Source organism: Clupea harengus, chromosome 10, assembly GCF_900700415.2.
Source record: "Clupea harengus chromosome 10, Ch_v2.0.2, whole genome shotgun sequence".
Taxonomy (NCBI): domain Eukaryota; kingdom Metazoa; phylum Chordata; class Actinopteri; order Clupeiformes; family Clupeidae; genus Clupea; species Clupea harengus.
The window spans coordinates 23735194-23751455 of NC_045161.1; the positions used below are offsets into that span (position 1 = coordinate 23735194).

The 16262-nt window shown below is 43.4% G+C and overlaps 2 protein-coding genes across 2 annotated transcripts; both read right to left on the minus strand.

Moving 5' to 3' along the window:
* Window positions 1-224: 224 nt before the first annotated feature.
* Window positions 225-12230, minus strand: tnni3k (TNNI3 interacting kinase). The gene is made up of 25 exons (XM_012821846.3): window positions 12068-12230; window positions 11692-11800; window positions 11432-11517; window positions 11154-11251; window positions 10694-10804; window positions 10239-10337; window positions 9946-10084; window positions 9563-9707; window positions 9151-9255; window positions 8957-9051; window positions 8709-8858; window positions 7862-7948; window positions 7528-7584; window positions 7041-7133; window positions 6889-6946; window positions 6601-6795; window positions 6293-6397; window positions 6023-6075; window positions 5870-5922; window positions 5545-5677; window positions 4653-4762; window positions 3416-3475; window positions 2601-2770; window positions 1276-1358; window positions 225-984 (listed from the first exon to the last, which is right to left on the minus strand). Exons 1-25 carry the CDS (start codon window positions 12222-12224, stop codon window positions 908-910), a joined length of 2628 nt encoding a protein of 875 aa, XP_012677300.2. The 5' UTR covers window positions 12225-12230; the 3' UTR covers window positions 225-907.
* Window positions 12231-13005: 775 nt separating this feature from the next.
* Window positions 13006-16098, minus strand: fpgt (fucose-1-phosphate guanylyltransferase). Its single transcript, XM_012821847.3, has 4 exons — window positions 15868-16098; window positions 15337-15504; window positions 15162-15254; window positions 13006-14805 (listed from the first exon to the last, which is right to left on the minus strand). Exons 1-4 carry the CDS (start codon window positions 15938-15940, stop codon window positions 13403-13405), a joined length of 1737 nt encoding a protein of 578 aa, XP_012677301.2. The 5' UTR covers window positions 15941-16098; the 3' UTR covers window positions 13006-13402.
* Window positions 16099-16262: the final 164 nt, after the last annotated feature.

A 16262-nucleotide genomic window follows, 5' to 3' on the forward strand; every position in this document is an offset into this window, starting at 1 on the left:
AATGCTGTACTCTTTACACTTCATAATACACTTCATGTTTAAAACACTGACCTTCTAATGGAACAAGGAGATAATCTTATATCAGATGCATTTCAAATCAAATCAAATCAAATCAAACTTTATTTGTACGGCGCATTTCATACAAGGAGGTAAGACAATGCGCCTCACAGTAGGAAAGAAAGGGGGGGGGGGGGTTACAAACACTTGTAAAAAAAACACACAGATTTTCATTTGTCAAATCAGATTATATTTTACCTTAAATACTTCAAATCAAATGAAGAATATGTGTTTGCCTTTTCTGTAAACCGTTGTAACACAGTGCTGATAGTAAACTGGAATTTGTATAACGATTTTGTAAATGTAATGTCAGGATTGTAAGAAAATGCTAGACTATTGCTCCAGAGGGACCAGTCATCATTAGAGTACGTTTCTGTATCTGACATTCCCAGCAAGCCAAAAACACCAAACTTAGCTATTCTCATTAAACACTGTCAAGTTGGGTTTTTTTATTTTATTTTATAAATGTACACAGTGTATAAACCCTCCTGCATCATTCTGTTACGTCAACTTGCATGTTAGAGCACAGTATTAGGTTTAGCGTCTGCTAAATGACTAAATGTAAATGTATTAGGGCATAGCCTCACACATTTTTACACTCTCGTAATTCAACACTCTCGTCAATAGCTTGCTAACAAAAATGACCAAAACAAAAAAAGAGCAAAATATTTACATGAAAATATACAACACCATAATAACCACTTCAAAAGTAGATGTGACAAGTATAAATGTGTTTGACATCTCGACTAGTTACTTACACAACATTACGCCAGCGATGACTAGTTAGTGTGTGTTAATTAGAGAATCAGGCCTGATGAAGTGAGATTAGTGGATGAGGGAGCTGACGGTGTTAGTTGCTGTCTTCAAAGCTGCCATTGCTGCTACACGATTGAAACCGCATAGTGCTCATGGGATCTGAGACGTATCCTGTGAGGACGGATAAAACGACAAAACAAACAAAAAACAATGTAAGCAAATGAGCCTTTCAAACACAAACAAACACGGTTACAGATGGGTTGTGTAATAATACATCCACTTCTTTCAGCATCAAAAGTCATAACATGAAAAAAAAATGTATGAGGTTCATGACATAATGTACTTCCACAATTATTACTTGAATGTATCATTGTATAAAATGTATTTTGTGCATTAATAACTTAATGAAGACAGTCAGGCTAAGGCTTTTAAATTAATTTTCATGTTAAATTCCCGACATACCATTTCTGTCCATGGGTGGGTACTGCTGTAGATTCCTCCTGAGTTCATCCAAAGACAAACCCTGCGATGAACGTCGCTCAGAGCTGTAAGTGCAGAGAGAGAAAAATAACACTGAATCCATTGTGTAGAAATCGCTCCGATTATTGAATGCTTGAGAATGCTTATTTTTAAGAACCGCATCATGAAAGATTAATGAGGGAGAACTGAAACCTGCTCATGTGCTGCTGCCAGTCAAGAACAATAGCATCGGAGTTCGGGCCCCTTACACTCAATTGAGCCGCTAAGCACTTTGTATTGTCATCAGTCATATGTCATTTAATAGCCCCCTCTTAATATGCCTGATTATTTTCATTGTGCAGACCTCAAACGAGGCCTCTTCCTTGACACAGGGGGGGATTAAGTGACACTACAGAATGTATTATCTGTTCAACGCGGCTCAATGACCAGAAGCATTCCCACTGGCCTGGTTGTATGAAATATGAGGAGCAATTGGCCAAAATGGTATATTAAATATTACTATTTGTTATTATTAGTTAGACCAATGCAAAGTGTTGCTTACTGAATTCAAATTAAAATCAAATCTGCTGTATTTGTGTATTCTGACTACATGTTCATTTTGACCATATAGTTATGCTTTGTGTTCTCACCAAAGTACCAATCTAGGTCCCCTTTGGCACTCTTGATCTCCGAATAGCATTCAGGCAGAAGCCAACAAAGAGGAGAAGAAGCTCGTATTGTAAAACCGCTTTTCACGAGTGGAGCAGACAAGCGCTCCTCTATACCTGTTCACTGGTCACTGTGTGGTGTGTTGCCTGGCCGTCTCCAGCTCGACCTCTAGCGCCACACATAAAGAATTAAGGGCAGGCCACCAGTGAGGTTCTTCAGAATGTCATGCATGTTTCATTGCATTTGCCTTTCCTTTGTCTCTGTGACACAGTCTCCTGGCAACCGCACTTTAAAGTGCTGCAGTAAAGTGTTTGGAGTGCACTGCGTGTTACTGGGCAAACAATAAGGATGGACAGCGGGAGCCTGCGGCACGGTTTCTCAGAAGGCCGCACAACTGTTTGTTTAGCCCCACGTAGAGGAGTTCTGGAAAACACTCACAGTAAATACCATTAAAACGACTAAAGCTGTCTTAATAAGTAGAACTCAGGTGCGTCACTAGAGGCCCACTGCATGTTTTGTCTCTCGGTGGTAATGAACGTGTACCCCATATACCCCAAGGAGGAGCTGTGATACAGGAGCGGAAATCCTTGAGCACATTTCACCCGCTCCATCGTCTCTTACTAATACAAATGCGTTTACGGTGTGCCGTGAGCGCGTACCTCTGAGTCCACACGGCATACGCGCGGGCGTTGAGCGCGTACTCCAGCTCGAAGCGCGAGCGGAGCGCCGCCACGTGACTTCGGCCCGGCCCACCACGTGCAGACAAGCAGTCGGAGGAGGCCGAGGGGGACAGGGAGCCGCTGCTGTTACTGGAGGCCGGGGACATCAGCTGCAAACAGCACGTGACAGAGAAACACTGACATCAGCTGCATACAGCACGTGACAGAGAAACACTGACATTTACACAGCAGTCACTCGCTCAATCAGACAGACAGACATTTGCAGGATTAGCATAAATAAGGTCATGTCCATTGAAAATATGAAAGAAAGATATTCTCTTCTGCACTATGTAAAGCTTCAATGAGGAATAGACAGGTGAAACATTTAATGCATGAGAAACAAGCACTGACATGAAGTCAACATCCACTCACTCAGATATACTGGCAGGAATATCAGTAACAATACATGTTTTGAAAAATGATAGAAAGATATCCAGACAAGAGTATGCCATTTGAGCCTTCAATTAAGAAAAATGCACAAATTATCCATTACTTTTGTGTTGATGACGTGTTTATGTTTCAACAAGATGACATATTTTGGCAGGAAGAACTAAGTCGGTTATACAGTTACAGTTTAAACAGATACAGTTTAAACAGTTAAGACAAGTATGGAGAAACTGGACTACTTCCAACGATCCAGTCAGTCACCACCACCATGACTCATACCACTCATTATGTTCCCTTCTGACATCACTATAATAAAAACTCTGTGACAGGCTGGCTTAGGCCAACAGTTTTATGATGTAATAGCCCACCTCCACGTTACACAGACATTCTTCAAGATTTGTCACCACCTCAGAAAACTCAGGACGTTCCTGGGAGAAATAAATCAGACACATGTATTACATCAAAACTGATCATCAGCACTTCTGATGAAATAACCTGATGTGTAAATCAACATATTCATATCTCTAAGCAATCTTTTAATCCCTCTGCAGAAGAAAATAAAAACATAAAAAAGAGATTATTAAAGTGTCTAATCCCCAGTGCCTTGTGTATTCATTACTAAGAACAGTGTATTGGGAATACCTGGGCAAAGGACACTTCTATTTAAGCCACAGCCTTACCTAGAAAGCTCAGGCGGCCTGAGTAAAAGTAAGGCCTGATTTACAGCACTGGCATACTGTACAAAGGGCAAGTGGCTCATAAGAATCAGTAGGTTTGTGAGGGAAATTATCCAGTAGAGCACCCTTAGTGCTGAACATGTGGGAGGAGCTTGTTTGTGGTTTGCGCCAAACTTCTTGACACAGTTTCAAGCTGGGATGCCCAAGGGTAGCGCTGAGAGGAGGGTATTCACGGGGGGCCTGAGCTGACAAAAGTATTTTTGTTGAGAGAGAAAGAGAGAGAAGTGAGAGAGAGAAAGAGCGAGAAAGAGAGACAGTGAGGGATGCCGTCGGCTGGCAACCAGGTCCTGGCAAACAGCCGAGACAAGCACCGGGGGAGAGGGAGAGGGAGAGGAATAGGAAGATAGGACTGCCACGACCTGCCCCGGCCGGAAGATAACGCTTTGTAATGAGAGCCAACCAACATGCACTAACTAACGTTCTCATTACGGAGACTCGCCAAGGGACTGTGGGAACCGATGGGCTTCACTGAGAGCCGGTGCGGAGTCATGCAATGGGCAGCACCAAGGGACTGGCTGGCTCCCCTGACTGCGCTAAGGGCAGCCCTGAGCTCAACACTTCCCCCTGATGTCGACAGCACATTTCCACTCTCGGTACAGCAGTCGGAGTCAGGGATTTGTGCTGCATTCAGAGAAGCTTGCGGCACAAGGAATGTATTCAAATTCTTAATATGTTTGTTGTCTGGTAATCAACCCCGTAACCTGGGAAATACATGACTTTTGTGTTGTTATCGCCCTAGGGATTGCCCATGTAACCCTAGTGTTCTTAGCACCTTGCACAACAGGAACCTATGTGAAGGGATGCCGTGTAGGTAATGAAGGCAGTAGTTAAAGGTGGAAGGTGAGTGGCATTTGGACAGTCCACCCACCTCTGGGCACACGGTCCAGGCTCTCATTAACAGGGCTGAGATGGGCTTGGGGATGGAGTAGCCAATGGGGGGCCTGATGTGGTGGTAGGCCATGTCAGCTGCTGCTGCCGCTGGACAGGAGGGGCATAACAAGCACTCATCAGCCCAAGACAACCCATCACCCCACCAACAACAACCTCACACCAAACACAACGCACTTCCAGTAACATGACATGTATGACCACAGAAAAACACAGGCACTGTATTTAAGGCTGTGTGTTTAAATATTGCATAAAGCTTGACGTATGTCTGCTGGTAAACAAAAAAACTGTTAGTTTTTCGACACCCAATTTATCAGTGTTGGTCAGATTTTCCCCACAAAGTCTGTCGTAAGGTCTTCCATGTCCTGGTCAGGTACAGATTGACTTCTCGATAGCTTTTCTTTGTCAATACCCCAAGTCAGGTTAAGGACCAGCTACAAACTCACAACAGTTCCATCTCCAATAAACTCCCTTATCATGGTATTACAATACTGCACATATGCTAGTGAAATGGGGCCCATCACTGAATCACTCATTTATGAATAATTTTCCAATTTGACTTATGTTGTTGTAAACATCTACTGAAGAATGCAATAGGTAATGTAGAACACAGCCAATATAGAATGTAGAATTATCTACATGGTACACATCTACATTAAAATATTTACATTAGGGAACATAATTGTCCATGAAGTGTTTAATACATATACATTAAATACTCATATATATTGGCTACCATGGAGCAAAGGGTAATGGGATAAATTATGTATACCACAGGCAAGCTGGTAGGTATAACAGAATCCAGTCACAGTGTGGTCATTGTGTGTCCTACGTCAGGTTAAAGTCTAGACCAGGTCTGAGTGGACCGGTACCGGGCTTCAGGTGGGCGAAGGGGACCTCTCCGGTGAGCAGCTCCCACAGGCACAGGGCGTAGCTGAACATGTCGGCCTTGACGGTGTAGCGCGTGCACTGGGTGAACACCTCGGGGGCCATCCAACGCAGGTTCTACATTCACCACAGCAACATCATTCAGCAAACTCATCACTCAAAGGACTCAGCCTACACGTCATACAGAAGCTCCGTCAGGCTGAACTGCAGCATCAGCACTGCGGAGAACGCTAACGAAGCAAAACAGATACTCTGTGTGTTGTGGGGCAGCTGTGAAAGTGCAGGTTTAAAACTAAATGCAGGACAAACCCCAGGCTGTTTGGTCATGTTGTCCTCATCCACAGACATCAGAAATCTGGACTCTGAGGGTGGAAACAAGATGGATTTAACGCCAAAATCAAATGTGAAAGAATTATTGGAAAATACACCATGTACGACATCTTATAATGTCTCGTGTCTCACCTCCAAAATCAGCCACCACAGCATGGCCATCCTCATAGAGCAGTATGTTATGGCTAAGAGAGAATTCAGAGTGCGGGTGACCAAATGACATCGGATGCAAGCCAAGCGCTGGTTGCAATGTAAATATACTATCCTAACAGTTATAATGGGGTCCCTCCTTTAAGAATGCAACCGCCTCAAACTAGCACTAATCTAGTTGAAAGAGACAAACCGATGGTGATGATGATGATGATAATGATGATTATGATGGTGAAGATGATAATGACTCACCTGTTGAGGTCTCTGTGGATGATAGGCTGGGTGAGGTTGTGTAAGTACTCCATGCCCTTGGCCACGTCGATCGCTATGACGAGCTTGGACTGCAGATCAATGATCCTGTCCATTTAAACATTGTTACTGACTCACTTCACTGTGATCGATTCCTCAGTCCATTCCATCACACTTTACAACGGATCAATGCAAATCAAGACTGGAAAATGTCTGAGTTTAACAGGAGGGAGTTTGTGGAAGGCATGTTATCTAGAGCAATTATGAAAGATATGAAAGGATTTCCAACCACATTACAGGGATCCTCTCACCTCTTCTGTTCGTGCAGCAGGGAGAATAGAGAGCCCCCTGACACATACTGGGTGACAATGGCAAACTGGCTGGGGTCGTCAAGACAAGCTCCCATGAACTGAATGACACAAGGGTGGTTGAGGCGACAAAGAATGGACACCTCTCTGCAGAACATGTCCGTGTCTGATTTGGAGCAGTAGGTATTGGCCCTGTACCTAACAAAAAGAACAACAACAACAGAGTATACGCTGACTACATGGCACTGTTGGTTATTTTGTTTGAAAATGACAATTAAGCTATCTTACTACCGTTTGATTGCCACAACTTTGTTGCGACATTTCCCTCTGTATACCTTTCCAAAGGAACCTGTGAATACACACACCTAGTTAGTGCTCTTTGAAAATGTATCACATCTCCACACACTATCAATTTTATTCCGTGCAAGTCTACTTGTGTTTACCTGATCCAATGATTTCATGGAACTCCAGTTCTGACAGCTGGAGCTGGAAGTTGGATGGGAGGCTGGCTCTGAGCAGGAGTACATCAGCCTTCTCTGGAGAGAGCCAATCAACAAGTCAGTGGTGCATGACACACTAAAAAAGAGGGAAGTAATTACAATGTGTAGGCTCATGAAAATGTATTAACAATTTATAAATAGGTACATATTATTTAGTTACATTATGTGGGAAACTGTAGTTGAATGACAAGAAGAAGAAAAAGCAGTTATGTATTCATTGGTGTGAGACGTCTGTTTAACTGGGCACAGACTTGGGTGAGCTCAAAGTGACCGCCATGGAGGCATCGGGAACACAGTGAGTCAGTTCCTGGCAAAGTGCTGAGAGAGATACTCTCTCTCCTTTTAAAAAACAACCTCTCCCTTCCTCTCTCTCTCTCTCTCTCCCTTCTCTCTGTATCTCTCTCTCCCTCTGTGTGTGCAGTGGTTGTACCTTTAGTCATGCTTTTGATCTTTCCCAGGGGAGAGGGGATAGACACATAAGACCCATCTGTGAAAGATAAAAATGCCATGTAAGTCTCACATCCTCAAAAACAATAGACAGCTAAACTATGCTAAACCTTTTTAGTGTGATTATGTTTTCATTTAAATACTTATTTTACTTTCAGTTAAAGTGCTTTTATTTCTGTTGTTTTTATCATTTCAAAGCACAGCTGTGGTCCTCAGTACTCTTATATTATAACTGTAAAGACTGCTGCATTGCTGAGGGTTGGTCTTCAGCCTATGACTAAAAGGCCGTGTCTGGTGAGAGATCCTAGACGCCTCACCCCCTGCTGGCTGGGAGTACTCATTGCAGGGTGAGTCATCCTGGGGCCGCCTGTAGTGCTTCAGCAGAGTTATGATGGCATCATGACCTGCAGTGAGAGAACCAGAGAAGGTAACAGCATGGCTCTTTGGGACTTCAAACATAACAACGCTAGCTGCCAATCCCAATATTTCCAAATGTGGTGCTCTGTCAGTTGTGCTCATGTGTTATCTTTTGCTGCCTGTCATAGTTTGACCAATCTGTGTAGATTAGAGTTGTACTGTTTCAGATGGGTATCAGACAGATAACTGGATTGTGAAATTGTGAAATTCACCACCTCCCCAGACAAAGACAAAGAAAGACATCAGACAAAGAAATCACTGTGTAATTGCATCCATCCAGTCATCCATCTATCCCACTATTCATTCATTCATTCATTCATTTATTCGTTGGTCACACTTTATTTGGATGGTCCCCTATACCCTATCTACAGATGCACAGATTATAAACAAACTCTGTTCACTACAATTTATGGTTAAGGTTAGGGTTGGGGTTGGGTTTGGTTAAGTTGATATTTAGTGAACAATTAGAAAGACTGAGCTTGAATTTCAACAAACCATCTGTAAAGTCTCTGTAGGCGGACTATCCAAATAAAGTCTTATCCATTAATTCATTAGTTTATCCACATAATTAATGTATTCATTCATTTATGCACCCATTCATCAACTAATTCCTTCATCTATCCATCCATCCATCCATCCATCCATCCATCCATCCATCTAATCATTTATCCTATTGTTCGTTTATTCAATCTTTCTTTCACATTTCCTCTAGATAGAAGTTTCTTTCCTTAGTGCGCCATGTCTCACCTTTCTCATAGGCCCACATGAGGCACGTCTGCTCGTCCTTCTCCCCACTGGACCTGCTGGGGTCCGACGCCACCAGGTTCATATCCGCTCCGCTGTCCAGCAGAAACTGCACCAGCCGGATGTGTCCATGGTAACAAGCACTGTGCAGACCTGTGGTAGGGGTAACAGCAGAGACACCGGTGTCATCCGTGGGACAGATGCTGCTCTGTTACTCCAGTAATGCGAGACGTTTTTGGCAGCACTGCTACCTGTGTGCCCATCGCGGCCCTGGTGGTTGATGCTCATGGCGTTTTGGCTCAGCAGGAACGTCACCATCTCCAGGTTTTTGCCGTAGGTGCAGGCACTGAGAGAACAGACACGGGCACAGACTGTCATATTATAATATACAGTGACCATGAAAAAAAACGATGAAGATAGCAAGATGGATGAGTGGATGAGTTACCTGTGAAAAGCTGTCTCACTGAAGATGTTTTCCTTTGACAGGCTCTCTGTACCTGACAGCTGAATAATCTCCTTCACCACCTCAAACTTACCATTGTAGCAAGCCCTGTGAGGGCAACCGGAGGAGAAAGGACACAAAAACAGTAAGACATACAACAAGACTGGATAATCAGTATGCGTTCTGAGTATTATACTGTATCCTGTAACATTATAATTTTGGTAGTCATTATATTCATACATTTTGACCTGATGATCAAAACAGACTCTCCATAAACCCATGAAGATTCTTCCAGTAGCAATTCTAGTGCACATGCCCAAACTTTGACCCAAAGTAATTCTACAGTGATATTATATGATATAGTAACTGCTAGACTATCAGGATTGTTTGTGTGCATCTCAGCTATGCCACTCACAGGTGGAGCGGAGTGTCCCCATAGATGTTCACGGAGTGTGAATGCATGCCGAAGTTGCCCTGGAGCAAGAAGCGCACCACCTCCTGGTGGCCAAAGCGTGCACAGAAGTGCAGTGGAACGTGGTCCTCGTTATCCTGGGCATTCACTGTGTGCGGACAAACTAGACCGTTTGTGGTCTGTGCACACTTCTCATCAAGACATTAATAAGAAGACCACTCAATTCACCCCATTCAAATAGTCATTAAAAGGTCGCAGTGATGCTACAAATGGGCATTCCAATGTGTGTTTGAAAGCGAAGCTTGTGTATTATATGAAAATATATTCCTATGCTCGTATGGATATATTTGTCCCTTCATCCGGTACATGTCTCTCTTATATTCTACCGTCAATCTTTCCCCCATCCTCCATCAGCAGCTTGACGATATTCAGGAAGCCCTTGGCAGCCGCCAGGTGAAGAGGCCGGTCTCCGACCTCCCCGCTCACGTTTACATCTGCTCCAAACTTCAGCAGCAGCTTGGCCACCTGTGGTAGACGAGAATAGAGATTCACACTGTGACCGTAGGTACAGAGTGACCCAATTTTAAAGAAAATCAGGATGGAGTGTGGACAGAGTGCCTGCCTGTCAAACAAGCTTGTTTCGGAGAGCAGAAATAGCCTCAGCCAGGGCGATGATTACCTGCTCGTGTCCATGGTATGCTGCTATGTGCAGGGGAGTAAAGAACACAGCATCCTGGACATTGACATACGCTCCATGCTGTAGAAGAATATCCACAGCCTGCACAGATAAACAAATATGCTTAAGGTGGGGTTTCAAAAGGATAGTTCAAAATTGTCAATTCTCGACCTCAGAGTTGCATAAATTGCAAGCAAAACATAATTGATCACCAAGAACTAGCCATGTTGTGGAATAGCTATGATCTACAATAAGAGATACTGCTCAGATAGAGAACTAACTTTTTTTTTGTTCCACCAAAACAAAAAACAAAATAACAAAACAAAACACAGACCAGTTGGCACAAGGATGGCTGGATCATCTCTTTATATTCATGTTCATCCTCCTGAAACATAGTCTGAAATCCATTCAGCTACTGTGTACCTGTGCAGCAGTGTAAGGCAGAGAAAGGCACGCACCTCGAGGTGCCTGGCCATTGTGGCGATGTGTAGGGCTGTGAGGGCTCCATAGCCAACCTGCTGGATGTCTGCGCCTCCATGGAGGAGGGCAGTCACAAGCTCTGCATTGTCCTTGAGTTACAAATCGAAAAACACAATCACGTTTTTTCCTCTTGAAACAACTTCCCAACATGTTCATGTATGTTCCATCAAGGCATGTCTCATGCATGCCACCATGTGGACAAGTCAAGTTATGGTGAAATGTGGTTATAGAATTACAACAATAAAGCACATGGGCCCTCATGCATTTAGACTACCATGTGCAGTGAAAGGTACATGTATTGTAAATGGGCCAGTGCAGATGTTTACAGCGCCATTATGGATTAGCTTTCTGATCGCTAATCAGCTACCATTAATGGCCATACATATCCACCTCACAGGGATTACAGGGATTAGTTGAGAAGTGCACTTTAGTCCTTGCCTTGTATGCAGCGAAGTGCAGGGCTGTGAATCCATTCCGGGTCAGTCTGGAAGCCCGGAGGCCTTTCAGCATCAAGGCTCTGACGTGGGTTTTGTTGCCTGCCCAGATAAAGCACACTACTGTATGACTGTGAAAATGCCAAATTAGGTGTGTAATTAATTATATATTACATCATTAAATACGACATATTATTATATTATAATGCTAATAAATGATACATAGTCCTCATAGTGCCTAGTTAGTGACACTTGTTGAGACCTTTCTCTCCCATCACATACCTCCACATATGCAGCTGAGGTGTAAAAGGGACAGGCCACTCTCTGTGCGGTAGTTTAAGTTCACTTTATTGAAGGCCTCGTCAGAGCTGCAAAATCAAATGAAAAGGACCCCGTGGAAGGAACTGCATTAACAGCAATGACCTATTTAATAAAAGCAGGTCACTCACCGCGCACAGAGCTGAAGTAAGGAAATTAGTGGCTTTAGTGTGCCATGGTCTTGCCAGGTTCCAGTGCAGTAAATACTCCTAGGGGACTCCTACCTGAAGACATGCTTGAGCTCCGTCAACTCGCTCTCTTTGATTCGCAGATCATCCTCCAGCCTCTCGATTATTACCGAGTAGGACTCACTGACTTTCTTCTTCCATTCATCTTTACAAACACATCATCAGGGTCTTGCGTCATGAGGTTTATATCAATACTGACATATTCAATCTTATACTATCTTATTATCTTATACAGTATGATGAAGGCAAGTGTGAAGAAATAGCTTTTGCTTAAAACATCCCAGTAGCTTCTCTGTTTTGCACAGCACAAATTCTAGTTGTGCATTTGTGACTATAATAATTTTTTCAAAAAGTACACTCCAGAATTTACATGGGTAAAACTAGATTATGATAACCCATATCCCATGGTTACCTGTACACGTTTGTGTGGGCCTTGATTTATAATTCCCCATTGGACGCTCAGCTTTTTGTTTGATTTCTTTGTTGTGCTCGTGGAGAAGACGCCCGACACCATGCAGTACTTTTGGTGTCTGACACAATAGGCGAGGAGCAGATAAAAACAGGATCATGGCCCCCTACTAAAAATAACCTCGCCTCCGAGAGGAATGCCTGACTACAATGACAGCTGATTCCCCTCCGAGAGCGTGCCTCTACTACAGATAGAGCACGCACACACACACACACACACACACACACTCACACACACTCACACACACATAGGCCGAGCTGTGGCTTCGTTTAAACAACAGGTGCCCATTTTCCAGTAAACCCGTGCAACCCTTAAAGCAACAAGCTGCATTTATGACACTCAAATCACTCTACTCTGACATTTCACTTAATTTTCACCTCTGCTGCGGAAAACTAGCGTTTGACTGGCATTTTTTCATTTTCATGACTGAGTCACCCTATTCTGTTCCCTTCAAACTGGGCACTAAGTAGGGGCTTAAAATGCATCCTGGGACATGGCATGAAGCCTTTTCTTGTGGGAGGTTTTCAGGAGGAAAAATTAAAGCTCTACTTGATTAACATTTCACATTCTCACAATTCATTCATCCTATACCGTGGTCCTGGAGCTGAGGTGTAAAGAATTAGCTTAAATGCATTCTGAAAGATTATTTAAAGCTACTGCTGGTGGCGTTCTTCCGAGCAGACTTTAATCTCTATTTGGTAAGACTGAAGGATACTGAGGCTTTCCAACACTTTGCCAGATGCAGCACGACACTTCACAGGGATTCCAGAGCAACCTAATCTAAGACAGGCCAACACTGTATCTCACATAGAGCTGTGTGTAGTGACTATTCATAGGACTGTAAAGAAAGTATACATGGAATAATGAACAGTTTAAGTAAATTTCGTTTAAGAAAGTTGTTTAATTCAATAAATAACTCATCATTAATTTGCTCTTCTTCAATAATCAAATACTTCCATGATCATTCGTCAAGATTTAAACCAAACAAATTGTATTATATTAAACCTGATTTCAATTACATTAAATATACATGTTCTTTTTTATACAGTATACCAGCCCAGTACAAAACCTAAGGACACACAAACTGATTCCCTCTGGATAAAAGCATCTACTAAAAGAATGACATTTAAAATGGAAAAAACTCTGAGCTCTCTAGCCTTGCAAAAATATTGGCTGTGATTAATGAAACCTTATCCCATTTTTTTCTGAAATTTCTTATGCACACACTATTACATAACATCATTATTTGGCCAACGTACACGATCGAATGTTTCTATTTTACTTCTCTTTCGTAATGTCCTCATAGAGGCCCCTTCTGAACCTCAGCATCTCCTCCAGGTTTTTGTTCTGCAGGGCCTCCTGCAGTGAGACAAGCCTGAGGTCCTTGAGCGTCGGGACTGTGGAGTTTCCCCGCAGAGCCAGGACCATCTGCAGGCTCGTGGAGACTGAACTCCTCAGGTCAGGGCAGACTGGGAAGATGCAGGCGATCCACAGGCTGCATGCAGATTTGTCTCCAGAGAAACGCAGGCTCTCCAGAGACAGGCCCCAGCGCTCTGCACACTCCACTAGGCTTGCTCCAAAGTACTTCAGGGAACTCGCTTCAGCAGGACTGGCTACACTGAGCTTGAGGTTGTCCTTTATGCTGAAAGCGACCGTCACAAACCCGACGCTCCCATTTAGGTCGACGGATAGTGAGTGCATAAAGGTTTGGCAGGGAACTGACAGTCCTGCGTCAACCCAGCACCCGCTAACGATCGACTTTTCACCTACTGTAACATCTGCGCCGAGCCTGGAGAACTCCACTACTGACCCTGGGGACACGACCGCACTGGGATGCAAAACACTGTGCATAACACAAGCCACGGGGGACCCCGGGTCTTTGCAGTCACAGACGCTAAAGGCAATGGGCAGAAGGCCTAGTTCCTCTCTGAGAGAAGGATCCTCAGTCAGGTGAAAGAGGTACTCCTCGGTGGTACCGATGTGGTAAAACTTTGAGTTGTTGAGCAGGATGACATTAAGAGGGGTGCCTTTCAGGCGATTAAATATTTTCTGCCGGATGTCCACCAGGCTGCTCTCCTTCGTGGTGACGTTGGCGCTGTTGTTAGTGTATGCTACAGTGGCTCCCGGCCCCAGAGCCTGGAGAAAGTCCCCATATGCATCCACCTCACAGGTTAATGGCTCAACTTCTTTGAGCACGTTCAGCAGAGTCATTGAAGTAGAGTAGTCCATATAGTACGTGCTGTCTGTGTACACAAATTCTGCATCGCTTACAGACTCACAGTTGTCCTGTCTACTGCGAACTGCACCTGTTTTATGCATTTTATCAACACTTGGCTTGTGCAAAAACTGCTGGCAGGACGTATATACCATCTCAGAGATTCCAGAGTTTTCCCCAGAATCCAACACAAACACCCCATGCCCTGTACCGATGGTCAGCGAAGAAGGGTGGGCCAAAGCCATGAAACCGGATCTGTTGAACTTGATGCTCTGCCCTTCTGGGATGCTGTAGAGTTCAATGTCGTCTGCACACGTCACCAGCAAACCTGGCTTCATGTGGACAGGGAAGTCGACATACAGAGCCAGCTTGAGCTCCAGCATCTGATACAGAGGTTCTCCACATGGAAGGGCAGTGAAGATCTTTCCCAAAGCGCTGGCACTGGGCAGACGTTGGCTGAATCCACCTGTGGAAACACAGTGCCATGCTATAACTCACACATCATACCCAAAGGTTCATGTATAAGTGCAGTCTTTTCCACAATCAACTTTTGTCTTCAATAAACTGAATCAAGCTCCAAACATTACAGTATTGGAGGATGGAGGATAATTCTTACATTTAGTCATTTAAAAGGCTCTTATTCTTGCGCAACTTCACCAACTCACAAAGTGCTTGGATTACTTGGAAGTAAATTTCAAGGTATACAAAATCCAGCAAGACACAAATTTTTATTTAATTCAGTGTTCAAAGTTCAACGTGTTTTGGCACACTGTTCTTTGTCAGGCTAACCCAAACGATACAGTATAAGTAAACGTCACAAACCTGCATGGATCAGGATCACTCTGGATGAAAATAAGGCCTTGCCATACATTTTCTCAAGGTGCTGAAGTGAATAAAGAGTTGAACCTCCATTTCCTATAATCACACAGCAGAAAAAGGTTGATAAATTGTCAAAACAGAACATATCAAAATGGAGACTGAGAGATTGGCTACCCACCGATTTTACAGCCAGGTGGATCTGCAAACACGTGATAGGGAACACCAAGAGGTAGTTCTTTTCTGCCAAGTTTGTCTTTGATCTGAAGTTCATAAGAAACTCTCTGATCTTCATCCACAGCTGTGAGAACAACAAGGTCCCAGAATTCTCCAGGATTCACCTCTTTACCTGCATATGGTTGACAAAAATATGGACATAGTGGCAAGTTGAATTGATCTGTATCTGAAGTGAATGGGTAGTTATGTCACCCCAGTGCATACCTTAATCATGATGTAGCCATTATCCAACCCAAATTGATACAGTAAGCAATATCAGCATAAATGGCCAGAGCAATGCAATGCATGACCCATCTGACTCCGGACCTCCAGGTCATGCTTAGCCATCTGAAGATATGTGGTATAGTTCTAGAGACACCACTCCGTAAAACCCAATAGGTGTAACGTTATATTTGTACAAATGTGTGATGATTCATAATGTTTTTACTGGTTAATGCAGCGAACCCATGGATATTTTATGTTACAGTAAGCCTACCCCTTATTTTGTTGAACTTTTCCAGTTTTTCCCTGGTCGCCCTTTGCAGCATTTCATTTCCGCGTTCAGTCATGATTAATGATATATTTAAAGCACCATACTTTTGTCAGCGTGACAACTGAGATAGTTCAACCAGATACTACTTCAAATGCACAACAATTATAGTAATTTAGACATTTATTAATAATGAAACCACCGAGGTTTGCCAGATGGCTGCCACTTCAGCACTTCCGTATTTGAAGCGCGTCACTTAAGCCACGTGACTCACAAACTGAGCTCGACCAGAACACACAAAAACGACCTGACATTGCATAAAATGCGACGGATAGATAAAAACAGAATCGTTGTACAAAATAGAATTAATTATGATGAAGTCTTACAGGCCTTGCATAAAT

Coding starts and splice junctions, on each gene's coding strand:
- tnni3k (XM_012821846.3), bottom strand. CDS start 12,224: ATGATCCTGTTTTTATCTGCTCCTCGCCTATTGTGTCAGACACCAAAA. Junction 7,134..7,527: donor GATCAAAAGCATGACTAAAG/GTACAACCACTG, acceptor GGCTCTCTCCAG/AGAAGGCTGATGTACTCCTG. Junction 1,359..2,600: donor TATGCCGTGTGGACTCAGAG/GTACGCGCTCAC, acceptor CTGCACTTACAG/CTCTGAGCGACGTTCATCGC.
- fpgt (XM_012821847.3), bottom strand. CDS start 15,940: ATGACTGAACGCGGAAATGAAATGCTGCAAAGGGCGACCAGGGAAAAA. Junction 15,255..15,336: donor TCCACCTGGCTGTAAAATCG/GTGGGTAGCCAA, acceptor GTGTGATTATAG/GAAATGGAGGTTCAACTCTT. Junction 14,806..15,161: donor AGTGATCCTGATCCATGCAG/GTTTGTGACGTT, acceptor GTGTTTCCACAG/GTGGATTCAGCCAACGTCTG.